Raw genomic sequence first — 18,671 nt, forward strand, 5'->3', positions numbered from 1 at the left:
GTTAAAATATTATGTGATGATTAGGAGAAGTCATATGTTTGTAATTACATCTTGATAAGATTAAACTTCTCTAATTTACTGGGTCTTTAGAAAGTCCCATATGCTATGGAAATCTGGTTCCATGCTTAATTCAGAATATACTTGATGTCAAAAATGTTAAGAGAGGTCATTTAGATATGCATACACTTTATAATATGATAAGTTTACATAACTTAAACATCTTGGGCCTTTAAAATCTACATTTCAACATGGATCTATTCATACAATTTTATTTCCCACCAGTTGTAAAAACACACATTTTTATCAAAAGGCAAGACAAAAAGGTCACTGTGGGGTATAAATGTGTAAATTTAATTGTCAATTGTCTAAAATATATATCTCTTTAAGTACGATATATACCTTTAAAATTTAGCTCTAAATTTAAAATTTAGCTCTAATTTTGATCATTAAACATGATGTTTGTCAAATTCATTGGTCATTTCAAAACACAAATTATTTTAAAAGTTTATTGAAAGCATTGTTTAGATAATTCTGTAATGAAAGCAGTATTTGTATTTGCCCTTAAAATCTAAACAACACATGTTTCCATTTTTAACATTTTGCAACATTTTTGGAGGGTTATGTTTTTTGTAACAAACAAATAAGAATACATTCTGTATTCTCACTGAGATGTTTTGCAGATGATCTGTCCGAGTTGCTTGGCTACAAATTGTTCATATACAATCAATAATTCATTCAATGTTTTTGGTTTAATAGGGAGTTTTGTTTCATTAATATTAGTAATTGAGTAAAAGTTTTGCAATGTTTTACCATCATATTTAAATGGATTTTTGCCCATTCAGTTTCTAGTAAAAATATCATTTTCCCTGATTGTAATATACTTCTGGTGCCATATTCAATAAGTATCTTAATTAGTGAACATTTTCAACTTCGTGATTTTCGACATCGATTATTTTTAAAAAAATCTACTTTTTTTCAGATTTATTCATTTGCATAAATTGGTTAGACCATTTTCTTGCTTATTTTCATAGTTTTGGTATACAAACATTGTTTGTTTTCTCAAAGTAAATTTTTCACTAAGTTGAAAAATGTTACTAAGATGCTTATTAAGTACGGCCCCAGTTCAACATTATTTTTATGTGATCATTTTTATTTATTTTATGTTTGTAACATATTCTTCAAATGCGTGTGTGTACTTGATCTCAAATGCATAGTAGCTCTATATCAAGTTAAGTTAAATAAGGAGAACAACTCCAAACTTCGATATAATATATATAGTAATGCATTTTGAGTATATATAATGTATACATTGTTATTGTAGATAATTGAGTTCATACTAAATAAATTGCCAACAGAAGCAGAACTGCTTGTTATTTAAAATAGGGTGAAATGCTTCCAAGTTGCATTCAATTGTACGAAAAACGTTTCCCTTTTACCCCTAGCATGGTTCACTTCAAGACCAAGTCTTGGTCATTAAGTACACTTTAACTTTAGAATTGTCCGGCAATAACAGAGGCAGTGCAGTGGCTTAGTTCATATCATTTAACGAATAAACAATTTAAATTTTCTTTATTCATTTTTAAACCCTTTTCAGTTAGGAACGATTCTTTTCATGAGTTATAATATATAATAACACTTTTTTAACTATATGATTAAAAAGCAGATACCTGAACGGCAGTCCCGTGTCCTTTAATCGTTGTTTGTCTACCAAAACAGTCATTTCAAAGATAGTAATTGTATCTTAAAATATGCTCCCATATATCAAGGGGTTAGCAATTCTTTCAGAAAATAATTTATTTGATGATTTTGTTGTTTCGACGTATCTAGTCAGTCAATCATCTGCGTCACATAGGCGCTCTTTGAGGTTTGCACGTTTCTTTTAATCTGAAATATGGTAATATTTTTGGTACTTTTCTTTCTAATAACACGTTTCCTGTTGTGTATTTTCGTGTTGCAAAATTCAAAACATTCGAATATATGAAGCGTTTATTGTAGTTTAGGTTTCTTGAACAAGTTTCAGGCGGAAAACAGTATTTGCGAATGACCTTGTTTATGTCGCGAAATCTGATGATATTTTTTTTACATTGTCGTGTATTTTTCTCATGTTATGTAATTGCAGGGTGTCTGAGATCAAGAAACTAGTTGTTGTAAGGAATGTCAGGAAGTGTTTACACACCTATGGAGAACCCTGATCACAGAGGTAAAAGCTTTTAAATAAGGCACTTCTAATACCAGGGTAAGGGGTTTAAGCCTGGCTTTAAGGAGACAGTTGCAAGGTTGAGAAGTTAAGAAAAGTAGAAGGGAATGTTGTACCAGACTATGGAGAATATGAAGATTACATATTTTACTTAATATTTTAGAAATTGTTTTTTTTTATTTTTGTAATTTTCAACCGCTTAATATATATATGTTTAGAATGTGTTTTCGATCCATATATACAATAACTTTTACTCACAAGGATGCACCACCCTTCATGACTCATTAGCTATAACCCTGCAGTGTATTCAACTGGTAAAATTTTAATATATTGTAATCCTCAGTCATCGAATTTAGACTTAAGTATGAACAAGCCTGAATATTCCTATAATTTTGCTTGACATTACATTTTTGGAAGAGCCCTGCTATATAAAATCCAGAATTTGAGCAAGCCTGGAAAGCATTTTACCTGTGAAGGGCTTGCAGGCTTGTGCTTATTTGGAATTATTGGGGTAAAATTGAGCTGCGTAAACCCTTGATCAAATCTTCGGAATGTGGAGTTTCTTCCTACTTTCTCTTTGTTGTGATTATCATGATGTTAATTGCTTTTCATATTCTGATTGGTAGCTATTTAGTTATGTGTGATAGTCATTCATGCAGTTAAACTGGCTACCAAGATAAAAAGCAGTGTCGGGGCTGTTTCTGAGCAGTAAGGTATTGTGGCCATTTCAAAAGGGAATTTAAAATAAACGCAAATAAGTATGCATATTCTAAAATTATATCAAGTACAGAATCTGAGCTGTATTCTTGAGTCCTTGTAAATAAGAATCACATAACTGAATTTATGTTGCAGCATTTTGCAAAAGAAGATGCTTCTACCTTTGATTAGTTCTTGTCTTTTTTTGGTTAGACTTTTTCCATGATAAACAGGACAGCCTGGAGGAATTTTGGCACAAAATTGGGACAATGAGTACTTCTAAGTGCCACAAATGACTAGTGTTAAAACTGTCAAATTAAATTTTTGTGTATTTTGATAAAAAAAATTGAACTGCATGCTTAGATAATCCTTCAGTAAAATGTTTTTGGTATAGAAAATGTGCTCAATGCTATAGACTGCCCAGTGTCTAGAATCAGGACAGACTGGACACAAATGTGTTGAGTTTCAAATAGCATCCGTCTTAAACTTGTCTAATTGTATTAAGCCTAATGAGCAAAGGAGATTCTTGCTTCCTCCAAGATATCAGCTCACACTTTACTTTGGCTAGTGTTATTACCATGGACCTATAAACCATGGACTGGCAACTGCCCGATATCGGTGAAACGATAAGAAATAATAATTTACCCACAATCCTTAGCGCGCGCTCGGCAAATAACGGAAAATTCCGCCGAATCTCTGATCGGTGATTTACAGCGATCTTCGGTTATTTCCACAAACTCTGCTAATAATGCCTTGTTCGTTATAGATTTAATTATAATTAATAACTGTTATTTTAATCAGATTCCATTGGACTATTATGTACTCAAATGAAAGTACCACTTATTTGAGTCAATTTTATTTAATGTTTTCCTACATGTATATATTCGGCCGATGTCGGTCGTCTAGAAAATGACCACACGGTAAGATCTCGGAATGAAATCCCGCTGCACGCGTGAGTTTGAGATTATCGCATTTACACCGATGAGAGTTGCCAATCCATGGTTTATAGGTCCGTGTTGTTACCAGGTGAAGGTGATTTCCAATTCAAGTAATATTTTATGAGTTTAAATTTATGTCATAATAACAATAGTTATTAATAACTCATTACAGCTCACCAATTTATTAAAACGCACAACACTTGACATCTTATGGTTTCATATCTTTCTTGCTTGAATTCCTAATAATGCTTTGTCTTTATGAAAAAGTTTGCAGTGCTTGAAACATATCATTTTTAGACCCTGATTTATTAGGTTCTGGAGATGCTGGTGTTGGCCACCGCAGTATAGGTCATGGACGTAATGGAAATGGACGCATGTCACCAAATTCACCACTTAAGAGGTTCGGGCAGGCTAAGAAGACAATAAACGACATCTTCAGAGATGTCCTTGATTTCATTAAAGAGGCGGATAATTTTGTGGAAGGTAAGTTGGAAACAAATAATTGCAATGTTTTTCCTCGCTTTTCAGTGATTTAAAGGGCCTGAATTGGTATTCATAAAACATCTTAAGTAATTTCCTTACTACATCCATTTCTTCAGTTAAGTATCTCGCTTTAATATCATATGAATTTTTTGATATAATTGCTTCATAATATCTGAGAAACTTTGTTTTCATTGATTCAAGATACATACTTCAACTTTTATGTAATAAAAACACTAATACTTTTCTTTTAATTGGAGTAAGAAAATTTAAGGAAATTGACTTGAGTTAAGAAATGACTTATGATATGTTATGAATACTGCCCCAGGGCCCTTTAGATTGTGAAGATATTGAGTGTCACACTAAATTGTCAACTTAAAAGATTTTAAAAACAAGGATAGAAAACTTGCTATAAATGGGGCTTATAGCGCTGTGACTTCTTTAAGGAATGAATTGCGGGGTTGATGTCATTATCGGGGTATGAACGCAATTGGGTTGGTCAATGTGTGTGGAGTCCGAAGGACTCCACGCGTACTTTGACCGACCCAATTGCGTTCATATCCCCGATAATGACATCAACCCCGCAATTCATTCCTTATATTTACACCAATAGTTCATTATTTCATCCAAGAATTGTTAAAAAAATACTTCATTTCATTTAAGAAAACCTTTCAGTAATCCGTTCTTACCTATTCTGTAAATAGAACGACCCGACTATAACCGGAAACATTTTTTTTCAAACGACGTCACAATAACATGGGAAAAGATCAACCACTTGAAATCACTTTAAAACGTAAAATTGAAACACTTCTGGTACCAATATATTTAAAATATATTAAACTATCACTTTTAAAAATGTTGATCTATATTTTACGGGACCTGCAGACACAATACAACCAATAACAAGATCAATAGCTTTCATGTATATTGTTATGCAATGAATTACAATCCGAACATATCCGAAGATGTTGCGTTCATCGATTGATGAACGCAATTGCCGAAATGACGTTCATTTAAGGAATGGAAGTTGAGGTGTTAATATATGCTGATATACACCAGTATGAATGAATAATTAATTTAAAACAATATGCTGACAAAATGATGAAGACACATATGTATTTGATATAATTATTAAAAGAATTGTTAATTTTCCCACCACTTTTGTGAAAAAGTAGCCAATTTGAAGATGTGAATGAGGCACAATTCCCCTCCCCCCCATCATAGGTTGAGAAATGACACTAAATTGATAGCACTTAAAGATGTACACTTACTCCCACATAAGATTAACCACAATTTATGCTTTTGTTTTAATATTCCAAAAAGGATGAATACACGTACATGTCGAAAACAACGGTTCTTATGAAGGATACCAAGTTAAATTTGAAAGAAAGGTGCATAAAACACGGTATTTCCACCTTATGAGACTATAATCTTTTGGCATTCACCAATCATTTAATATTTTTGCATTTTCAGCTATTAAATACACGGTTACAATCTTGTTATCAGTAAATAATATTTTCCATAAATGCATCATTTAGTAAATAGTAAAAGGTTTATCACTCAAAATTTATGTTTGTTATACATGTGTATGTATTGATTTTGAATAAGAGTGTCACTTTAAGTAAAACAGGGAAAGAAATTTTAAAGGTGGGGTTAAGTGTCTATCCATTTCTGATAACAATGGGCACTCTCCATTTTCAGTGGTCCATTCAAAATGAATGGGAACAACAATTATCAGTCTTAAGAAAAAAGTTATATTTTGATTTACGTTTAAAGCTGCACTCTTACAAATTGAACGTTTTGACAACTTTTTTTTTATTTTTTGTCTTGGAACGAGCCAATTTTTGTGTAAGTGTCTGAAAACCAGTGATACAACACCCTTGACAAAAGATCAAGTCGCAGTTTTGCATATATTTTATGTTCAAAATATGATGTTTTATGCATTTTTCTCTGAGCGTTAATAATGCTTTCAGCTATAAAACATTAATTTTCGAATGGAAATGTGAAAATCTGCGATCTGATCTTTTGTCAGCAGTCGTATCTCACTGGTTTTTAGAGATTTGGGCAAAATAAAAAAAGTTGTCAAAATGGTTAACTGAGAGAGTGCAGCTTTAAAACCTTTCGTTGGAATGAATTTTGTGGTGTTTCATTCACATTATTATTCAGCAAACCAGACAATTTTAAATGATACCAATATTATGTAGGGTCACTGGGTATCCAATTTTAAAGTAGCGGTATGGTTAATGGAGTTATGAGATTGTTGGCTTATTTGTTGGTTAATTACCTTTAACCTTCCATGATTACAGGTATTGCCACAGGCGGTTACCTGGAAGGGGTTTCTTGTCAAGATCAGGTGAAGGAATACCGGGAAAAGGTCTGTGGCATTATGGAGGTGCTGGCCCGGGACCACATGAAGGTTGTCTTCTTTGGAAGGTTGGTTCACGTTCCTTGATAAATGGGTTTTAATGAAAATATTTCATTCACAAACTACATGTATATGGGCTTCATTTTGTTTGAAAATAACTTGATGAAAGTCATTAAGGGGATCTTCCACAGCATGTTTTAAAGGGCACCAGAAATAATATCCCATGTGGGCTGACACTAATTGCCGGGGTGTTACCATGTCTATACTGGTTCATTTTGAAACCCTGATGCTTTTAGTCAAAACATCTTTCCTATCGATCAGATTACGTATAGGTGTAAGCAAGGTATGCTGATCAGGGGCATAATACCCTGTGACACAAAGCCTTATTTGGAACTAGAGTATTCTAGTAAGGGATATTATCTGTTTAAGCTGCACTCTCACAGATTTTCCGTTTTTACAGTTTTTTTTATTTTTTTGTCTTGGAAAGAGCAAATTTTTGCGTAAATATCTGCAAACCAAGATAAAAGACTGCTGACAAAAGATCAGATCTCAGATTTCATATTTCCGTTCGAAAATTAATGTTTTATGGCTTAAAGCTGCACTCTCACAGATATAACATTTTTACAGCTTTATTTTTTGTCTTGGAAAGAGCAGATTTTTGCGTCAATATCTGCAAAACAGTATAAGACTGCTAACAAAAAAATCAGATCGTAGATTTTCATATTTCCGTTCGAAAATTAATGTTTTATGCCTTTAAAGGGTTTAAGACAAAATGCATAAAACATCAATTTTTGAACTTAAATCTGCTATTTAATTTTTTGACAACTGTCTTATATAACTGGTTTCCTTGGATTTTCGCAAAAATTGACTCGTTCCAAGACAAAAAATAAAAAAGTTTTCAAAATGTTCAATCTATGATAGTGCAGCTTTAAACCTTTACCAATGATTTAAGAAAAAAGCATAAAACATCTATTTTTTAACTTAAATAATCTGCAATCTGATTTTTGTCAGCAGTCTTATATAACTGGTTTCTATGCAATTTCGCAAAAATTGGCTCATTCCAAGACAAAAAATGAAAAAAGTTGTCAAAACCTTCAATCTGTGAGAGTGCAGCTTTAACATGCAATGACAATCTGATGTTTATCATGAAGGCCAACTGACAAAATAGTTTTCTTTATAACTTTTTATTTACCTCCAACCATTTTTTTTAAACATTTTATCATTGTAAGAAACATATATATTTAGTATGCAAGGTCATATAGACAATATCAAAATATAGGATTTGACTGGAATATGGTAAACAACTTATGAAAGTCCTTTGCAAAAACTTGAAAAACATTTTTTTCAAAAAGAAGAAGAGTTTTTGAACATGAAAAAGTATGTTTTTTGACAATTTGGTGATTCAAAATGGTTCAAAGAAATGTGCAACCACATATTTTTACCTTGAAATAAGAACAATTAGATTAATTTGAATGTGTGAGTACTGTTATCCATGCCAAAATATATCGGCCCTAACTATCGACCCTTTAATACTTATTTCTGGCCGGAACCGGAAACAAATTTGTTTTTGTTAGGCCTAACTTCAAATGATCTTCATTCTTATTACCAGAACATCCAATGGCAAGAGTACAACCATCAATGCTATGTTACGAGAGAAAATCCTGCCAACCGGTATTGGACACACGACCAACTGTTTTCTACAAGTGGAGGGGTCAGACTCAACAGAAGGGTACCTGCTTACAGAGGAGGAACCAGAAAAACCCAAGAGTGTTCATGTAAGCTGGAAAGCAAACCCTAGATTATTTAGATAAGCTTGATACTTAAACCAAGAGTGTTCAGATGAGCTGGATTCTAAACCCAAGAGTGTTCAGGTAAGCTGTAAACTAAACCCAAGAGGGTTCAGGTTAGCTGTAAACTAAACCTAAGAGGGTTCAGGTTAGCTGTAAACTAAGCCCAAGAGTGTTCAGGTTAGCTGTAAACTAAACCCAAGAGCATTTAGGTTAGCTGTAAACTAAACCCAAGAGCATTCAGGTTAGCTGTTAACTAAACCAAAAAGCATTCAGGTTAGCTGTAAACTAAACCCAAGAGTGTTCAGGTTAGCTGTAAACTAAACCCAAGAGTGTTCAGGTAAGCTGTAAACTGAAACCAAGAGTGTTCAGGTTAGCTGTAAACTAAACCCAAGAGTGTTCAGGTTAGCTGTAAACTAAACCCAAGAGTGTTCAGGTTAGCTGTAAACTAAACCCAAGAGTGTTCAGGTAAGCTGTAAACTGAACACAAGAGTGTTCAGGTTAGCTGTAAACTAAACCCAAGAGTGTTCAGGTTAGCTGTAAACTAAACCCAAGAGTGTTCAGGTAAGCTGTAAACTGAAACCAAGAGTGTTCAGGTTAGCTGTAAACTAAACCCAAGAGTGTTCAGGTTAGCTGTAAACTAAACCCAAGAGTGTTCAGGTTAGCTGGATACTAAACCCAAGAGTGTTCAAGTAAGCTGTAAACTGAACCCAAGAGTGTTCAGGTTAGCTGTAAACTAAACCCAAGAGTGTTCAGGTTAGCTGTAAACTAAACCCAAGAGTGTTCAGGTAAGCTGTAAACTGAACCCAAGAGTGTTCAGGTTAGCTGGATACTAAACCCAAGAGTGTTCAGGTAAGCTGTAAACTAAACCCAAGAGTGTTCAGGTAAGCTGTAAACTGAACCCAAGAGCATTCAGGTTAGCTGTAAACTAAACCCAAGAGCGTTCAGGTTAGCTGTAAACTAAACCCAAGAGTGTTCAGGTAAGCTGTAAACTGAACCCAAGAGTGTTCAGGTTAGCTGTAAACTAAACCCAAGAATGTCAGATAAGCTAGAAACTAGACCCAAGAGTGTTCACCATTGTTGCAAATAAAGGCCTCATATCTAAACATGTACAGGTATATATAAACATATTTTCTCATATTTCTAGTCAATCAAGCAGCTTGCCAGTGCTCTAAGCAATGTGAAGTTGAAGGAAAACTCATTGATCCGCATCCTGTGGCCCAAGTCCAAGTGTCGACTGCTCAGAGAAGAAGTGGTGCTAGTTGACAGGTATGTGATTTAAAAAAAAGTTGAGATATTATAATAGTCTTGGTGTCGTTAGTGGTAGCGACAGCTTCTGTGTCATGCAAAAACATTAACCTTAAATGAACTTAAAATAACTCATTGGAAAAATAGCTCATTGAGCTAATGTTTCTTGATAAAATGTACCCAGCATTTAAATAAAGATTCTTATAACTTGTATCTTGTAACCTGGGCTGTAAATGAAAAAAACATTTAAGATATTTGAATCAAACTTTGTATATGCATTTCTTGTAACAACTCTGAAAAAAATAAAAGTTCAGTTATGCCTATTGTTCATCTAAGAAAAAAGAAGAATGAAATACTCAAGTATTATTTAAGCTTATACTATATGGCATGATTTAAGTGGTGCATTTCCGGCTTTACTTTCATTCCATCTGGGTATAGATGTAACCCCCTGATGTAGAGGTTTGGGTCGACAAGTTCTGTCTGAATACTGATGTGTTTGTCAATGTATCATAAATCAAATGACATGATACCATATTTGGATTCATTTTCAGTCCGGGTATAGATGTAACCCCAGATCTGGATCTGTGGATCGACAAGTTTTGTCTGGATGCTGATGTGTTTGTGCTTGTCTCCAACGCTGAATCTACGCTCATGCAGACTGTATGTGTTGTCATGACTTTCTGTAAATGACATAAGTATCTCAAATCTTTTGTTTTATTACGTATTTTACATGAAAGAAATGATGTCTTTGACATTGTCATGCAAAAGCTTAAAAATTGCCATAAACACAAAAAAAAATCCTGATATCTATGCCAAAATTATACACTTGTTTATTGTGGGAAATGAGATAGAAATCAGTTTTTCATATAATGTGTTCAGATTTTTAGCTCGTCTGTGTTCATAAGATAAAAGTCCCAGTTTTCTTTTAGCCATGGTATTGTTGTCAGTCAAACGCTTCAGCATGCAAAAACTAAAACCTTGGCTGTAACTAGTGTTGGGAATCGGTTCCAATTTTACTATCGATAATTGGTTCCACTCAAGTAACCGATTATCGATAGTACAATCGGTTTTTTAAAATACTAGATACTAAAGTGAAGTTTTATTCATGCACATTATTAAACTCTTAATCATTATATGCATATATGTTTGTCTATGATTAAAGTTATTAAGTGTTATATAAAAAATAGTTCATTTTTACTTGCTCATTGTGGCTTTATCAGCCATTTTGTTAAAGATTACATCTGAACACCTACTTATGTTTTTTTTCAATTGTTTTTTCGATGATCAATTATAACCAAATGCAATCGCTTGTCGCCGATTTCAGGCCAAACCAATCGATTTTCGATTATAATCGATCATCGGAACATCACTAGCTGTAACTCAAAAAATATTTATAACATTCAAATAAAACTTGGTATACATGTTGCCATGAAATATACATGCATGTGTAGCAAGGCAGATAACTCTGGCTATGTTTATATTAAGTTATTTCCCTTGTTCAACTGAAAAAACAGAAAACAAGCATTGGTGTTTACTCTGTGACGCTCTTGTTCCTCATTCAGGGTAATAAATGATGTGTAAGAAACAACCAGAAACAAAAACCTTCATGTGTATCATGTGAAAATGTTCTGTATATTTTCAGGAGAAAAATTTCTTCCACAAAGTGAGTGCCCGCCTGTCCAAGCCCAACATCTTTATCCTCCAGAACCGTTGGGACATCTCGGCATTCGAAGATGATGTCGATGAGGTATTTGTTTTCCTTTGCAAAGCTTTTGTGTATAATTTAATCCCTTCTTTCAGACTTCCATCATTATTTTGACATGATAGAGATTTATCTTCAAATCTGCTTGATATGTTGTTGATCAGTCATTGAATATGTTATCATTTTTGGGTAAATAACTTATCTGTAAATTGTCGAATAAGTTGAAGCTTCAGAAATCAAATTATTTATAAGTTGTAAGAATGTCCGTCACTTACTATGTACTTTTGTCAATGTTTGGAAAAGAACCTATTAAGATATATTTATCTTTCGGTCTGATTTGTCTTTATTTTATGTATGTATACGCTGATGATATGTTTAAATTAATATTCAAATTAAACTGTTATCCAATGAGATATTACTATTTAATAACCTTTGCCATTTTTATGATTCACTAAAATTTGTCATCAGAAATATAGTGGCTGTTGATTTTGCCATTCTTTCACTGTATCCTTTGACTCCTTTCTATGGTTTTATTGGTTGTAATTTTTTTCTCTCGATTGTTCTCGTAATTTTTTGCCTGAGTCCTATTTATGCTAGTGTCCTATACACGGTAATTTACCGTACAATATTTATTGTTCCGCAGGTGAAGCAGCAACATCTTGAGAGAAACCTACAGTTCTTGTGTTCAGAGCTGAATGTGATGGATAAACGAGAGGGGGAGGAACGAGTATTCTTCGTATCATCACGGGAGGCACTCGCCTCTAGGCTGAAGGAACAAGGAACACCTACGCCGAGTAAGTACAGATACAGTCATGAATTGAGGATAAATATTGGAGGCTGCTCATGTAAAAGGGAGCTATCAGGTTCTTTATTTAAATGGACTAGACACTAGATCATGCAATTGCAATTAAAAAAAAATTGTTTAAAACAAACATAAAACTGATATCGTTGTGTACAATGCATTGAATCTTACTTACTGTTGTATGACATTGCTAATAACATCATTATTTTGTATCAGTTATCACTTATAATTCCATTTTGTAAGGGATATATTACAAAGCTTATACACATACTGCAGATTGTGATTGTCCCTTCTGTAGTTATAGATTTACAATTTTCTATAAATGCACATTGCAAGTTTGTAAGCTTGTGTCTCAGACTTTTGCAGTTTATGGACTTTTGCGCCTGTGGTATACTAATGATTGATCAAATATATAAGCCAGAAGGATAATCTGGAGAACAGTTTTATACGGCACATTGCCATCATGCATATTCAACAAAGTCCGGCCTTTGGGCTTGTGGATTTTGCTAAGACTGTCCATAGAATTAATGAACACAAATGTCAATTGATCCGTCCTAATTTTCTGTCGGCTATTGTTTCAGCTGGTATTCTTCAAGAAGGCTTCCAGGAGAGACTGTTCACTTTCGCCAACTTTGAACGTGTCTTTGAGGTAACTATTATTAAAGCATTTCAGCCTCAAAATAGTCATCACTCTTCAGTTGAAAAAAAGCATGTGTGTAGGTTTCAAAACATATTTACACCTTAAAAGATACATTGGGCCGATTGTTTAGAACTTTGTCAAAGTTAACAATGTGATTAACGACATCTTTGTTAACTCTTAGATGTGAAATATTTGACAATGTGCTCACATGTTTTTGTAATTTAAATACAAAAAAGTACAGCTGAAATGGTTGTCTCCCAAATCTTGTTTTAAATCGAGCAGGTCACAAGTGTTTCCATTGAAGATCAAGAGCAGTTACAATTTAAAAGTTAACAACGATGATTTTAACAATGTTGTAAACTATAACAAAGTTTTGAAGCTGTAGTTTTCATTCTTTTATTAGATTATCACAAGATGGATAATGACAAAATACTGAAATGAATTTTAAATTTAGTTTTAAGTACCATGGTACTGTTTGTTGTTATGGCAATGTTTATTTGGAAGATTACATCCAAGATTTATGAAATGCGTGCATAAGAATAATCCCTGACATACCAACTCTTGTATTAAATTAAATATCTGTGTTTTAGGAATGTATATCAAAGACCGCTGTAAAAACAAAGTTCGAGCAGCACACAAACCGAGGGAAAAACATTACAACAGAATTGCGCTCTTTGATGGAGAAAATGCTCAGGACTTCACAGGAACAAAAGTATGTTACAACGATCAAATATGAGGATTTACATGTGTTTTTTTTAGTATTTGTGGGAAATGACCTATACCAATGGAATTGAAAATGTTTGCTTCTATTTTACAGGATTGGGAAATTTTGATAAATAATTATTTTAAGGCTGCACTCTCACAGATTGAACGTTTGGACAACCTTTTTTTTTTGTCTTGGAACGAGCAAAAATCCATGGAAACCAGTTATATTAGACTGCTGACAAAAAATTAGATCGCAGTTCAAAAGTTGATGTTTTATGCATTTTTCTTAAACTGTTAGTAATGGGTTAAGCCATAAAACATTATTTTTCGAACGGAAATATGAAAATGTTCTGATTATTTGTCAGCAATCTTATATTATTGGTTTGCAGATATTTATGCAAAAATTTGCTCTTTCAAAAAATGAAAGAGTTGTAAAATTTGTGGTATATCTGTGAGAGTGCAGCTTTAAGTTGAACATACATAACATTTAACTGTTTTAAATCATTTAATGTGGGATTCTATAACTTCAACAGCAATAAACTTCAATTTTTAAAGAGAACTTGAAATTTTCAATTGAAAAAAAAACACATTGTTTTTGACATTGGAATGATAGCCGAATATCATCTATAAAAATAGCTGTTAAAAACACCTGAACTTACATTCGAAACCCATATCTTCTTTTGATATTTTTAACTGATTTGAAATTTAAGCCCGCTTTCAGTTCCAAATCAAACGTCAGTGCGCATAGGGCTCAGACACAATTTCAAAAATGTTACATGTTGAGCATACAAATAAGCACGTTTTTCTAAAAATTTGTATTGAAATGAATTTTTATTCCAATTTTAGGCATATAATAAAAAGAAAATTGCTTGTTTCAGTGTAAGATAGCAATATATTTCACCTCATGAACACCAAATGTGAATATTTCACTTGAGGCTGCGCCACTCATGAAATATAAATTTTTGGTTCACACTCCGTGAAATATATTACGATCTTACACTGAAACAAACAATTATCCTCTATTTCTCATTTATGCAACACATCCATATTTCAGTGAGAGAGTCAATAAAGAAAGGAGAGAAATGGCCGATGAACTAGACTACATGGAAAAACAACTAACTCTGCTGACTACGGAAATAAAAGACAAGATTAAAAATATGGTGGAGGATGTAGAAAACAAGGTAATTGCGATAAATTACATGATGCAAAGCCTATATAAATATTAATAACTGTTTAACCAATGGAGAGATTTACTAGTCACACGATATCCCTGACATGCATGTAGACTGGGATTCAGTCTTGTGTTTTGTCAATCAAAGGCAGTCGTAAATCTGATTTACACTTCATTATCCATTGTTTGTACCCAAAAGGCATTCAAGAGGGAATTTTCATTGAGTATAAAAGAAGAGGTTAGGACTTGGTAATATATAACGAATTTATGATGAGAGGAACAAGTCCCTCGAATTAGAAAAAATATCGGGGTTTTCCTGGGAATTTTCAGCTAGGGGTCCTGTGTCGTGGTTGAACATTCAGGATTGGCTGGTAAATGATATGAGGTCCCAATATACTTAATGTATGCACTCAAAGGAAGATTTCTGTGTTAGGGAAATCCCTGGTGTGAAGAGATGAAGACACTCATTTCTGTATGATGAAGAAACCATGAGTTGTTTCTTTTAACGGCCCTGGTCACAGAGTTAAAAAACACTGTTCATGTTCAGATAAAGGCTATTTTGATGGATTTTGGGCCAGTTGAAAAACACTTAGTGGAACTAAAAAGGCCCTGGTCACAGAGTTAAACAACACTGTTCATGTTCAGATAAAGGCTATTTTGATGGATTTTGGGCCAGTTGAAAAACACTTAGTGGAACTAAAAAGGCCCTGGTCACAGAGTTAAAAAACACTGTTCATGTTCAGATAAAGGCTATTTTGATGGATTTTGGGCCAGTTGAAAAACACTTAGTGGAACTAAAAACTACGTGGAAAATTCTAGGTATTTGTCATATTTCATTATTTTTTATGAGAAGCAAGTGTTTGTTTAGTATAAACAAGTATTCCTGCATCAAATAGCTATCAACCTGGAAAAAAGCCAATGTATGTAGCTCATAAATCTTTTTAAATCACCTCAAATCATTTAATAAAAAAGTATTTCAGCTTTCTATTAATTTGTCGGGATCTGATTTATCCGCGGATTCCTGTGGATCAAATAGCTCAAGGGATAAAAAAGAAGGAAAAAACTGATTAAAAAAAGTTAACAGATTGTTTATGGATGCTACTCTATGTGTTGTTAGTATTGACACTCCTGTTTGCTATGAAGAGCCTTGAAAAGGTCATTTTAAAGGCCAGTTTTGCTTCAACCTCGTTAACCTCAATTGAGAATTACTAAAATTGTTCAGCCCTTCAGCTGCCAGATCAGTGATGTTCCTGTTTTTTAATCCCACAGGTTGCCATGACATTGAAGGACGAGATTCGAAGACTAGCCATTCTAGTTGATGAGTTTGACCGGCCATTCCATACTGACCAGACATCGCTTGACATATACAAACAGGTAAGGCCACTGTTGGTTTTGGTGATTAAGTGAGACTTATATTACCAAAATAGTAAAGAAAGACATTTAACCAAATTTTAGCTTGTCTGGAATAGCTTGCCATAACCTTGGCGTCGTTGTCTTCATCATTGTCTGTGTCGTTGTCATTTTTCGGCATGCACACACGTTAACATTGGCTAACACTCAACAACCTTGCAAGATATTCAAATGAAGCTTGAAACACATGTTGCTAGATACAATATGCATATGCTTAGCAAAGGACCATAACTCTTGCTTTGTAATAATTGTCAACTCGAATTAAAAGATGACTGTCTATGTTTGCTCTGCGGCACTTATATTGGGGCGTATTTGTTTACAAGATCGCATAAGAATTATTGTACTCTTATCTAAATGAAACAATATGCTTATGTGAAGCAGGGCCAGTTACTCTTACTTTAATAGTTGTTGAGTTATGCCCCTTTGTCTAACTGAAAACAACAACAGGAGAGCTTTGGCATTTGCTCCGTGGGACTTTTGTTTTCAGGATTGTCTGACCGTGCCATCCTGTACAAATGAGGCTTTTTCCTTCTATATTTAATGTTATTTTAACACTCGTTAAAATGTTTGTTAAAAGATCTAAACTTAAAAGTCTGCACAACTAAAAAGTATTATTAATCTCTTACAAACAGTGACCTCAATTTGATTGTTTGTACCACACAGCGCTTGCAGGAATCCTGAAAAACCTGAATTATTTTGAGTTTCCAATTACATCTTATTTACACATGCATTCTCTGTCCTACTATTCCATTGATTTTGTTTTTGGCTATTCTATTTAAACATATAACCCAGGGGCATAGGCACTTCCAAATTATGCCACCCCACCCCCACCCCAAATTTAACCTTTTGGGGTCCAAATAGTGAAAAAGAAGCCCCCCACCCCCCATGTACTTTGAAAATAATTGCCTTCCCTCAGTGGGATATATGTTTAACTGGAATAGCCCTTAGGAAGAAGAATATCAACATGCTATATATTTATTCTACTAATTCTTTCTGATCCCTGAAGGAGCTACATAGTTACCTAGAAGAAAGCATTATCCGTAACATGACAGGCCGCTGCTCAGGAGCGATACGTCACCATAAGGATTCCATGGAGGGACATATGATTGGTACGACATTGAAACATGGCAAATTGCTGTGATACGGTCGGCAAACCACTTTCATATGGTCGGCAAACCACTGTCGTATGATCGGCAAACCACTGTCGTATGATCGGCAAACCACTGTCGTATGATCGGCAAACCACTGTCGTATGATCGGCAAACCACTGTCGTATGATCGGCAAACCACTGTTGTATGATCGGCAAACCACTGTCGTATGATCGGCAAACCACTGTCATATGATCGGCAAACCACTGTCGTATGATCAGCAAATTTGCTCGCACTGTTGTACCCCTCGTAATCTTGCAGTATTTCTCTGATCTCTGCTGACTGCTGAGTGTTGATGTATTCCCAAGTCTGCTGTGTGAAAACGCTGTGATTTGTTACAAAGATTTAGTGCTGCTTAGTTTTATATATTAGCAGCATGTCGACACCATGTATTGTACTAACAAAAGCAAACAAAAAAGCTGAAGTTTCATTTGATGGTTTTAAGTCTCAGAATTTTGAATTTTGTTCTTCTGAGATAAGCTTTGATTAGTTAGAATTTACTTCAGCTTTTTTGTTAATGCTAAGTTTGTTAAAAGTTTTGTGAAAGGCATTGAACGCTGTAAATCAAAGATGACGGGATCAAAAGAATATAATTGAAATTAATGGCTAGTCGATCATCTTCAGCTCTAATGGGTCGCCCTCAAAGCATGGCAGACACAAGGATTAATTTGTCTGGTGGCGTCTTTGTCACATTTTTTTATCAACAAAAAAACTTTTGAATGACTTGTAGAGTTTTCAAACTTGGTATACACATTAATCATGGTCAGTGAATGAGCCCTATTTATTTTGGGGTCAAAAGGTCAAGGCCATGGTGACTTTTTTTAGATAAATGATAAAAGCTCCAAATTGCTGAATTCTGGTTTATACATAGTGAAAGTCTTTTACAAAACTTATATATTTATTGTAGCTTATTTCCTTCTTTTGTAACATAAGTTTATTATTTATTATTATTTTCATATTCAGGGTTTGATCTTTTTTTAGTTCATAAATCATTATTGAAAAGCCTGTCACTTCGTCATCCATTCCTAAGAGAAGACATAATCCAATTTTTATTGCAAAGTTTTGACGTCATCAGGTCAACAGTGGATGGAAACCATCTATTTCAAAATCTTTGATAAATTATATCATAAATGATGTTGTCATCACTAAAAAACGTCATTATATATTTAAACGTCATTATATATTTTAGATTTATTACTAGTGTAATAACTGAAGTGACGTTACGTCATTAATAAGTAGTTTAAATTTGTTTGTGCCTTTTAAATGAACTCTAAATGTATTTCGCACTATAAATCTTCAAACTAGTATTTAATATAATGTTAATAGACAATTACATTGAGTGGTTGTGGTCATTCAATCTAAAATTCAATAAACGAGACTC

General features: G+C 33.8%; 1 protein-coding gene across 4 annotated transcripts in view; it reads left to right on the top strand.

Moving 5' to 3' along the window:
• Positions 1-1,837: 1,837 nt before the first annotated feature.
• The window catches only part of LOC128202747 (mitofusin-1-like), a 29,047-nt gene continuing 12,213 nt past the window's right edge, over positions 1,838-18,671 (top strand). Inside the window, exons 1-14 of one of the 4 annotated variants that reach the window (XM_052903851.1) lie at positions 1,867-1,894; positions 2,120-2,200; positions 4,129-4,314; positions 6,618-6,744; positions 8,286-8,451; positions 9,611-9,732; positions 10,263-10,371; positions 11,354-11,458; positions 12,057-12,207; positions 12,797-12,864; positions 13,446-13,567; positions 14,615-14,741; positions 16,001-16,105; positions 17,148-17,250. In XM_052903851.1, coding sequence (XP_052759811.1) covers positions 2,155-2,200; positions 4,129-4,314; positions 6,618-6,744; positions 8,286-8,451; positions 9,611-9,732; positions 10,263-10,371; positions 11,354-11,458; positions 12,057-12,207; positions 12,797-12,864; positions 13,446-13,567; positions 14,615-14,741; positions 16,001-16,105; positions 17,148-17,250 — 1,537 coding nt within the window. In that variant the 5' untranslated portion in view covers positions 1,867-1,894; positions 2,120-2,154. Of the gene's footprint in view, positions 1,895-2,119; positions 2,201-4,128; positions 4,315-6,617; positions 6,745-8,285; positions 8,452-9,610; positions 9,733-10,262; positions 10,372-11,353; positions 11,459-12,056; positions 12,208-12,796; positions 12,865-13,445; positions 13,568-14,614; positions 14,742-16,000; positions 16,106-17,147; positions 17,251-18,671 lie in introns of all 4 variants that reach the window. The other 3 variants (XM_052903852.1, XM_052903853.1, XM_052903850.1) reach the window with 3 other exon arrangements.

The sequence above is a fragment of the Mya arenaria genome, chromosome 9 (genome assembly GCF_026914265.1).
Source record: "Mya arenaria isolate MELC-2E11 chromosome 9, ASM2691426v1".
NCBI classification, from domain to species: domain Eukaryota; kingdom Metazoa; phylum Mollusca; class Bivalvia; order Myida; family Myidae; genus Mya; species Mya arenaria.